General features: G+C 42.9%; 1 protein-coding gene across 4 annotated transcripts; it reads right to left on the minus strand.

Moving 5' to 3' along the window:
* Positions 1-1,211: 1,211 nt before the first annotated feature.
* LOC100757955 (zinc finger protein 709) lies at positions 1,212-10,299 on the minus strand. Of its 4 annotated transcripts, none has more exons than XM_027394595.2 (5): positions 10,174-10,299; positions 4,961-5,099; positions 3,984-4,110; positions 3,726-3,786; positions 1,212-2,573 (listed from the first exon to the last, which is right to left on the minus strand). In XM_027394595.2, the coding sequence occupies exons 3-5, from the start codon at positions 4,015-4,017 to the stop codon at positions 1,343-1,345; spliced, it is 1,326 nt and encodes a 441-aa protein (XP_027250396.1). In that variant the 5' UTR covers positions 4,018-4,110; positions 4,961-5,099; positions 10,174-10,299; the 3' UTR covers positions 1,212-1,342. The 4 variants fall into 4 exon arrangements, with proteins under 4 accessions (XP_027250396.1, XP_027250398.1, XP_027250394.1 ...); XM_027394597.2 differs by lacking the exon at positions 4,961-5,099 and adding an exon at positions 4,775-4,916 and having other exon boundaries at positions 10,174-10,291; XM_027394593.2 differs by lacking the exon at positions 4,961-5,099 and having other exon boundaries at positions 10,174-10,291.
* Positions 10,300-10,514: the final 215 nt, after the last annotated feature.

Raw genomic sequence — 10,514 nt, forward strand, 5'->3', positions numbered from 1 at the left:
GAGAAAGAGCATAAGAAATAAATACATCTTAACAACAACAACAGCAAAAAGGTGTGTGCTAGGGCTGAGCCACGTCACAACTAGAAACAGGTTTTTCCAGTAAATAACACAATCTCAGAGTTCATGGTGTGATCAAATATCCTGCAAAAACTGTCAGTGTGACTGAAATTTGTAATCACCCATAAACACCACTGAGTGTATTTGTGGACATTGCCAGGGGCAATATTCACCATGAATGTCAGCAGTGTGATCCTGTAAGCTTGGGTCCAAGATTGCCATGTGGTTGAGTTCCAGGTGAAATAAAAACGGAAGAAATGAAGAAGCTGACTGCTGGGGAATATTCATCTCTTTGTTCTCTGACTGGACATATCACAGGAAGCTCCTTCAGCTCCTGCTATCATATCTGGGACTGCTCTTCCTCTCAGGTTTCCTCCTCCACAGTACAATGCACCCTCACACTGTGGAACAACATAAACCCTTCCTGAAGTTGCCTTTAAGTGGCTGTAGCAGGCTTTCTTTTGGGCCACCAACCAGCTCCCAAATCACAATCCAGAGACTTATCATTAGTTATGAATGCTCAACCTTATCTTTTTCATGTCCCACTAGCTCTTTTAACTTAATTTAGTGGGTTTCTCTTCATTTACATTTTGCCTCAGGTTTTTTTCCTTTCTTTCATTCTGTATGTCCTACTCTGTGTCTGATTGGCTGGCAGTTGCCTGACCCCAGGCATTTCCCTCTCTTTCTCCCTCATTCACTCATCTTTTCTCTTGAGCCAAGATTCTTCCTCCTACTTATTCTCTCTGTCTGTCAGCCCTGCCTGTCCCTCTACCAGCTAGCTATTGGCTGTTCAGCTTTTGATTAGACCAACCAGGTGCCTTAGGCAGACAAGGTGAAATAGCAACACATCTTAACATCATTAAACAAATGTAGCACAGCTTCCAATAATTAAATTAATATTCTGAAATATAAGCAAATGTAATACATCTCTGCCTAGTTAAAGTAATATTCCACAACAGGTGATTTTTGCAGGAGAAAAATGACCACTATGACCTGATCATGGCTATCATGTAGCTAAATGGACTTTGGGAATGGAGAGTGTGTGGGTTTCCACTTTCATTTGTTGTGTTTAGTATTTAGATGTGTATTTAGTATTTCCAGAGAGACTATTCTGGTCAGTTGAGCTTCCTGCAAAACTTGGCATAGATCTCCAGAGTGATAGGTAGCTCCTGTTAGTTGGGCTGGAGTAGCATTTTGAATATGCAGTTGGCCATAAGTTATCCATGTTCCTAGAAGTAATCCTAATAGAAACACTGGTTTGCCTAGCTGGACTTTGGTGGAATCATTATTTTCTGGGGCATGTAGACATTTGCTTGTGTGTTCTTTCATGTCTTTGAAGATGACTGTTACGACTGAAGGCTTTCCCACACTGTTTACATCCATAGGGTTTTTCTCCAGTATGGGTTGTTTCATGCCTCTGAAGATGACCATGACATATAAAGGCTTTACCACATTCTTTACATACAAAGGGTCTGTCTCCAGAATGAATTTTTTCATGTAATTGTAGATTACTGTAACATCCAAAAGCTTTGCCACATTCTGTACATACAAAGGGTCTGTCTCCAGAATGAATTTTTTCATGTAATTCAAGATTACTGTAACAGTCAAAAGATCGGCCACACTGTTTGCATATAAAGGGTCTGTCTTCAGTATGAGTTTGTTCATGTCTCTGCCGATGACTGTTAAGTCTAAAAGCTCTACCACATTGTTTGCACACATAGGGTTTTTCTCCAGTGTGAATTTTTTCATGTACTTGAAGATCACTATGACGTCTGAAGGCTTTCCCACATCGTTTACATTCATGACGTTTTTCTCCAGTATGAATTTTTTCATGTACCTGCAAGGCACCAGGAAATATGAAGGCTTTCCCACATTGTTTACATTCATAGGGTTTTTCACCAGTATGAATTCTCTCATGTAAGTGAAGGTAACTGTGGTATCTAAAGGCTTTCCCACATTGTTTGCATTTATAGGGTTTTTTCTCAGTATGAATTCTTTCATGTCTTCTAAGTGAACTGTAAGAACTCAGAGCTTTACCACACTGATTACATTCATAACATTTTCCTACAGCGTGAGTTCCTCCATGTGTACATAGTGGGCTAGTATTAATAGAGGCCTTTCCACATTCCTTGTATTGATACAGACTTTTTCCACTATCAGTTTCCTGATGCGTTCCCAGTGTATTTGGAAAACCAAAATATTTTAAACATATCTCACATTCACATGGCCCGTTCACAACATGGGTTCTCATGTACCTTTGGAAGCTTATCAGAGAATCAGAGTTACATTGCTTGGTCACGTATTTTTCATGTTCATGTGGATTATATCGAGAGTGAGATGTGGCATATCTACTAGAGGATGAATGACACCAGGAAGTCTTCCCCCACACACTGTGATCACATGGTGCTGGGCCAGTGGAACTTATCATGCTCATACTGCGACTTGGTTTCCAAGTCAAGTTTTCTCTATGTTGATCACCACCTTCATACTCACAGAAGGTCTGTAACATGTAACTTCTGTAAAGAAAACACATACCACAACAAAAGAGAAGCAATTTAGTAATAGTTGTTTTAGTACTGACTGCTTTTTAGGTCTAGTTTATACATAGTTCCAAAGATCAGACGAGGTTTATGCCTTTTGCCAGATCTGAGTGGCCAGAGACTAAATGGATCGGACATTCTACATGCTGACTCTCACAGAGCTTTGATCAAAACAGTGATATCCATTAGTTCAAGTTTGTATAATGTTTTCAAATTAAACACTGTTAATATTAATCAGCATGCTCCCATTTTAGTGTCTGTTAACTGTAATTTTGGTAAAAATGTTCAAATGAAAAAATTCACACTGTGCCTATATGTTTAGTTTGCTTATTTGCACATTTTTGTAGCATATTAAAATTCCTTAGACTTCCTGTCATCACTGAAGAACAACAGAATTCTTCAAACCCCAGGGCCATGTATAGGGAGTGGAGGAAGCTGAGTGAGTGAGTGCTGAGCAAATGTGTATTTTGACATTGGCACAGCCTGTTGAGGACTCCTAAAACTAACTGGCCCATGGTAAACTGGCAAAGCCATTTTCATATGGCCCACACTTAAAAAGGGATGGCAAAGCTTTCTTTGGGAGTTTGAGTCTGACTATTTGTGATCAATGTGTGTAAGGACTAGCAACTACAGCTCCCTCCTCCCAGGTATTTACAACCATCCACCTACAGAGATCTACCCATACCCATAACTCCCTGTGCTGAAGAAAGATGGCGAGGTTCCAGGTTGCAGCAGTAGCAGTTAGAGAATCCTATCAGATCCGAGTTTCATTGTACGTGTGTCTGTTCTTTCTTCATTCCTTCTCCACCCCTAGTCAGGGTTCCTGAACCCAAGCTACTAGGACTCAGGAGCCATAGGCCACAAAGTTGCTCACATGAGTGAGCAAACACACCGAGTTCATGTGGGACCCAATCAGAAGAGGTGGGGCTTTGTGCCCTATGAGCAGTGACTCATGGACCTGTTTAAGGTCTCCCCGGATAAGAAAACACTCAAAAGGATTCATTATGAATTTGACAAGCCAGACAAAGCCAGAAAAGCTGAGTAGCATCCTAGTAGCTAGGAGGAAAGCCTGTCCCTCTCAATACACTTCTAAACCTTTAGAAAAGATCCTTCTTGCATGCATATTACCTTAGACTTCTCTCAGGACTTTTACAATGCTCTTCAATGTTCTGGTCTTCCCATTTATATCCTAAAAGGTAGCCCCAGAAGATTTAGGATAAGTTAGAAATTACTAAAAAATTAGTTTCTTGCTTTGATTAACATTGAAACCCTGTCTGATATATTTAATATAATTTGCCTTTCAATAGTCCAAACCCCAGCAGAGCATCGATGCCAAGAGAGACTTGCTACATAAGCTACAGAGTGATGGGAAGACGATGTCCTCACCTGTGGCAGCGAGGTTCCTGCAGGTTTCCAGCATCACGTCTCTGTACAGACTCTTCTGGGAAGGATCCAGCAAAGCCCACTCTTCCTGGGTGAAGTGCACAGCCACGTCCTCAAAGCTCACTGAGGCCTAAACATTGCACACACTTGATTGGCAATAGGCTCACTCCACACTGTGGGGTCTACACATCTCTCCCACGACACAGCAGCTGTCATGCAGGCACTGGGAACGGGGAAGGAAGCAGCCCTACAGCAGCTCTCCTCTCATTACTGGGCCCAGGGAACAGGATGTGCTGCTGCTCTGCCCCAATCCTCTTCCTACAGTGCATTTCTACTTCCTGTCTCAGAGCCCTCCTCCCTGATAGAACGGTGTTAACACTAGCATGCAAGCATCTGCTGGTCCTTAGAAATTCCTGATAGCAATGTTTAAATTAAAAAATGTATCTTTTAACTTTATGCATATGTGCATATGCCTGAGTGTATGTATGTATGCACACCATGTTTGTGTACAGAGGTCCACAGAGGTTGCAAGAGGCGTTACATCCCCTGGAACTGGAGTCATGGATAGTTTTGAGACACCATGTGGATGTGGGCACTAAACCCGGCAGATCCTCTTTGGAACATTCAGTTCTCTTAACCTCTGAGTAATTTCTCCAGCTAGCAATCTTAACATGCATGAATTCAAATGATAAATAAATCACTCAGCATAAATGTTTAATGTCTATCTTATGACACAAACAAATTACACTCTTAAATTTGCATCTCATCAGAATGACATGAACTGCACACTATACCAGATGTGGACTTCTGATCTTAAGATTATCATGGCTGGTCAGGCTTTCAGTTTTCCAGTGTGTTGGTGATCCTCACCTCCAGGTCACAAAACTTCAGTGGGATTCACCTTCACGATGGAAGTCCTCTATTCTAAGTGGGATGCTGCAGCAAGTAACATTCAAATGAGCAGGAACATCTACACATACCTTTTCAGCCCTCGGTGGGTCCTGCACTCTCCATTACCTCTGACTTGGATGTGGGAAGTACGCACAGCTGGTATATATTTGGTTCTCAGATCTCATGTGACTTTTCATGAAATGTTAACAAATGTCTTCTTACTCCACACTGGGCAACAATGACATGAAAGTAACCAAGTCTAGTTTAGCAATGGGTTTACTGCAGTTATTTACAGGAGTGAGTGAAAACTCACCTCAGCATGGAGAAGGACTCCCTAAAACTGTCTATGGTGGGTTTCCGTACTAGGGAAATTGTGAGCTAGTCATGCTGTTTAGCATTTGTTAGTGTTTATGTTCCTGTTACTACAGATGTGTACATAAGGTACTATGAGTCTTGTGTTAGGAGATTCCTGAGCCTTCTAAGTTTATTTTTTGAATATTGTCCCTTCATGAGAAAAATGTCAACTTACACAAAGAGATATATTTTAAGGTGAAAAGAAAAGCCATAAAGGAACTAATAATTTTAAACATCAAAACTAGGGAATTTCGGGGGTGGGGGAGGAGGGATGGGGGTAAGGGGAGGGAGAGGGAGAAGGGACTTACATGTGAAACAAGCTTGTTCCCTAACTTGAACTAATAAATAAACTAAAAAAACACACACACACACACACACACACAACAACAACAACCAAAAAAAAAAAACTAGGGAATTTGAAACTGACAAATCAGAGTGATAGAGAAATCAAGAATATATGCAACATAAAAGAACTTACACGAGGGCTAGAGAGATAGCTCCCATTGTTCTTGCAAAGTTATATGAGGGCTGGAGAGATAGCTCCCATGCAAAGGACCTGAGCTCCATCTCTAGCAGCCACATCAGGCAGCTCACACACAACTGCATGGAGCTCCTCTCTTAGGGAGCTGACACCTCTTTGGCCTCCATAAGCACATACATAGACACACATGTACACATACACATACTCACAAATAACATACACATGACACCTCTCTGAGCACATACACTGACAACATATATACACATAAAAAAACATACACATAAGGTGACACCTCTCTGAGCACATACACAGACGCATATATACATGACACCTTTCTGGACTCCTTGAGTACGTACACAGACACACACACATACCCATAAATAACATACACATGTATGGCCTCCTTGAGCACATATACATACACATATAAATAAATAATAAAATGAATAATGCTTTACAAAGGAACAATAGCAGTATGAATATGCATGTGTGCATAATATGTGTATGGAGATGAGATGAAAACCTACTGGTATAGAAATAGGTTCACTTCCTTGATAATGATGAAACAGTAAAAACAGTCAAGCAAATGGCTTCTCACATGGAGATCATCAACAAAAATTACGCACTTAGGTAAGAAGCATAACAAAAAAAGTTATGGATGAAAGGCATCTAGGCTGGGCTCGGTGGCGCACACCTTTAACCCCTGGGGTAGGAAGGCAGAGGCACACAGATCTTTTGTGAATTTGAGGCCAGCCTGGTCTACATGGTGAATTCCAGGCCAGCCAGAGCTACATAGTGAAAGATTTTGACATGCTACTCTTTCCCAGAATGAGGATTATAAGTCCCTACATATGTCAGATGTGGTGACACACACTAATTACAGAAAGCAGATGATTGAGGGGAATCTCTAGTTCAAGTTCAGCTTGCATCTTGAAAATAAAACAAATTAGGGCTGGAGAGATGGCTCAGCGGTTAAGAGCACTGACTGCTCTTCCAGAGGTCCTGAGTTCGATTCCTGGCAACCACATGGTGGTTCACAACCACCTTAAATGAGATCTGGTACCCTCTGCTGGCATGCAGGCAGAAGACTGTATACATAATAAATAAATAAAATATTAAAAAAGAAAAAATAATTATAAAAATTATTTGATTTCCACAAAGGAAACGGTTTGTTCTTTCTTCTACTTTTATTTTGGTCTTTTGAGATAGGGTTTCTCTGTGTAGCAGCCCTTAGCTGTCCTGGAACTCACTCTGTAGACCAGGTTCGCCTCGAACTCAAGAGATTTGCCTACCTCTGCCTCCTGAGTGCTGGGATTAAATGTGTGCACCTTACCTGAGGGGATGGTTCTTAACATCAACATCATTCCTATGGAAAAATGATATATTCTGGACTTCAAAACATTTTGAAATGGTGATTTTGTTTAAAGGAGTTGAAAATGCAACACAACCAAACAAGTCCTAGGAGGGTTATATTAGCACTATGCCTAACACGGGAGTCACGAAATGAAGATTTCAAGGCACAAAATATACAAAACTCAATCACACTCTACAGACACATGATAAAATACTACAAAATGTAATTGGAAAACAAATCTATTTATCACCCAAAAATAAATACATGAATTTAAATTTGACAGTTAATATTTTCAGATTTAATAATTTAAATCTGACAGTTAATATTTGTAGTTTGAAAACTACAAAGCTTGTTAAAAAATCTGATTTTTAAGAAACATTTCTCCATGTGTGCATGTGTGTGCATGCATTTGCCATGGTGCATGCATGGAGCTGAAAGGACAAGAGTTCAAAGACATACTTGTGACTTTTGATTCTCTTACCATGTGGCTTCCAAAGATTAATCCCAGGTCTGAAGGCTTGGCAGCAAGAGCCCCCACCCACTGAGGGACCCTGCTGAATCTGTGTTTTGTTTCTTTAAGACAGGTCCTCATTATGTAGTCCTGACTTGCCTGAAACTCACTATGTGTAGTGACATATTATTTATGATTTATTAAAGCTTGACTGTATATTCAGAAAAGCAAAATCAGCATCAAGGGATAGAGATCAGGCAGTGGTGACACACACCTTTAATTCCAGCAGCCAGAAACCAGGAGGTGGTGGTACACACCTTTAATCCTAGGATTTAGGATTAAGAGGTGGATGGATCTCTGTGAGTCCAAGACCATGCTCAGATCTACACAAGTTTGAGTCAGTCTAAAAGAGAATTATAGCTCACACCTTTAATCCCAGCACTAGAGGGGTATGAAAGACAGGAGCAAGTAGTCAGTATGAGACATTCTTTCTCTAGTCACGCTGAGGAGAGGTTAGAGTCTGAGGCTTGGTGAGAACTCTCAGAGACAGGATCAGCCCATTCAGCCTGAGGTAGAAGTGAGAACTAGTGGCTGGTTGTTTTGCTTCCCTGATCTTCAGCTTGAACCCCAATATCAGTCTCTGTATCTTATTTACTCGTGTTACAACTATGTACACATGTCTGACCTAGAACTCAGAGAGCTGTCTCTCTGAATGCTGGAATGAAAGGCCAGCACCAACTTGTTCAGCAAGAACCTAAGTTTAAGTAAAAGGAAAACCATTCTCTTATTTAATGTCATCAGCCTAGCAGTAAAATAATATAGAACAGTCCTTTAATGTCTAACTCTGGACCATACACCCAAGGAACCCCAGTGGCCAACCTTATCAGATTTGAAAATTGCTTCGGAAATTCATGAAATTGCAAGGAAGTTAGAATACAGGTACAGCCATCTTACTCCTGTCAGAATGGCCAAAATAAAAAACACCAATGACAGTTTATGCTGGAGAGGATGTGGAGAAAGGGGAAAACTCCTCCACTGCTGGTGGGAGTGCCATCTTGTACAGCCACTTTGGAAATCAGCATGGCGACTCCTCAAGAAAATGGGAATCAGTCTACCACAAGATCCAGCAATTCCACTCCTAGGCATATACCCAAAAGAAGCACATTCATACAACAAGGACATCTGTTCAATGATGTTCATAGTAGCACTATTTGTAATAGCCAGAAACTGGAAGCAGCCTAGATGCCCCTCAACCGAAGAATGGATGGAGAAAATGTGGTACATTTACACAATGGAGTACTACTCTGCAGAAAAAAACAATGGAATCTTGAAATTTGCAGGTAAATGGATGGAATTAGAAGAAACCATTCTGAGTGAGGTAACCCAATCACAAAAAGACAAACATGGTATGTACTCACCCATATGTGGATTTTAGACATAGAGTAAAGGATTACCAACCTACAATCCACACTGCCAGAGAAACTAGTAAACAGGGAGGACCCTAAAGAGATATACATGGTCCCCTGGAGAAGGGGAAAGGGTCAAGATCCCCTGAGCAAATTGAGAGCACGGGAAGAGGGGGGAGGGAGCTACAAGAATGAGAAGGGAAGAAGAGGAAGGATGCAGAGGTCATGAGGGAGCAGAAAGGTTGAGTCAGGGGAAGAATAGAAGAAAGGGTATGGGATAGGTAGGGTTTTGGATGGGGGGGTGGTAGGGGAGTACGGGAGGGAGAAGGGAACTGGGATTGGCATGTAAAACAATCTTGTTTCTAATTCAAATAAAAAAAAATCTGAGAAGAAAAAAAAAGAAAGTCTTGACTTCTACCAGAAAAAAAAAAAAAAAAGAAAGAAAGAAAGAAAAAGAAAAAAAGAATACAGGTACAGCCTCGGAAAAGAGCAGAGCAGAGATTCACAGTTCAACACTAACTTCAAAGCAATTATCATTAAGGTAGGATAAGGCTGCAGATGGGCCTAAGGAATAGAAGAGCACTTACCCAGCATGCTATGCACAAGCCGTTGCATTCAATCCCGAGATTGGGAGGATTATATATATATATATATATATATTATATATATATATATATATATATATATAAAAACAAACTTTACTAGGTTCTGTGATATAGCTGGTCCGCGAACCACGGACAGAGAGCAATCATTTCATAAAGTTGTCCTGTGACCTCACACCTGTCTCACCAATAAAGAAGGTTGATTTCAGCAGGTGAGAGAGCCAGAGTGGGAAGCAGCGGAGGGGCAGCCGCTGGGATCCTGCACTCCGTGGGGCCCTGAGTCCTGCTCCACGCCTCTCCGTGCAATCCAACCCTGGGGCCCCCGAACAGCCGCGGGCTCACTCTGAAGCCCACACCGCGTACGTTAGATGCAAGCTGTCACAAGGCGCTCTCAGAGCGCGGGGACTCAGGGCGCCAGGAGCCTCCCGGGTCAGCGCCGCCGCCCAGACTGCGTTCTCGGTTCCCCGCGCGCGGCCCTCCGGTTACCTGCCCGGCGCTCGCGACTCTGCCTTCCTAACTCTAACCTTCGCGCGAAGCCCAACTTTCCAGGATGCCGGCCCCACCCTCCCCAGCCCGGGGAGGGCCCAGCACACCGGCAGCCGCGGCTCAGCCGGCCACTCCTCGCCGTCCGGGGCCCCTCGGCCCCGCGCTCACCATGGCGCGGCTGCCGAGCTCGTCCACGCTCGCCTCCCGGCTCCCCGCAGCGGCGCTCACGGCGCGGAGCGGCGAACGCTTGGCAGCTCCATCGCAGCTCCACAGAACGCGCAGAGGCGCTGCGGGATGGAGCCCGCCTCCCGCCGCCGCCGGCGCCTGATTGGACGGCCCGTCTGGAGGTCCTGATTGGCTAGCGCCGTATGTCTAGCGACAGACTGAGTGACAGCAGTGGCTCCCACAACAGGAGCAAAAGCACAGCCTTTCCAGCACCGCTTTGCGTCCTAGGAGACCTAGTCTAGTCGGGAGAGATTTGCATAAACGCCAAAACCTGCTGGGGTCGT

The sequence above is a fragment of the Cricetulus griseus genome, assembly GCF_003668045.3.
Source record: "Cricetulus griseus strain 17A/GY chromosome 1 unlocalized genomic scaffold, alternate assembly CriGri-PICRH-1.0 chr1_0, whole genome shotgun sequence".
Taxonomy (NCBI): Eukaryota; Metazoa; Chordata; class Mammalia; order Rodentia; family Cricetidae; genus Cricetulus; species Cricetulus griseus.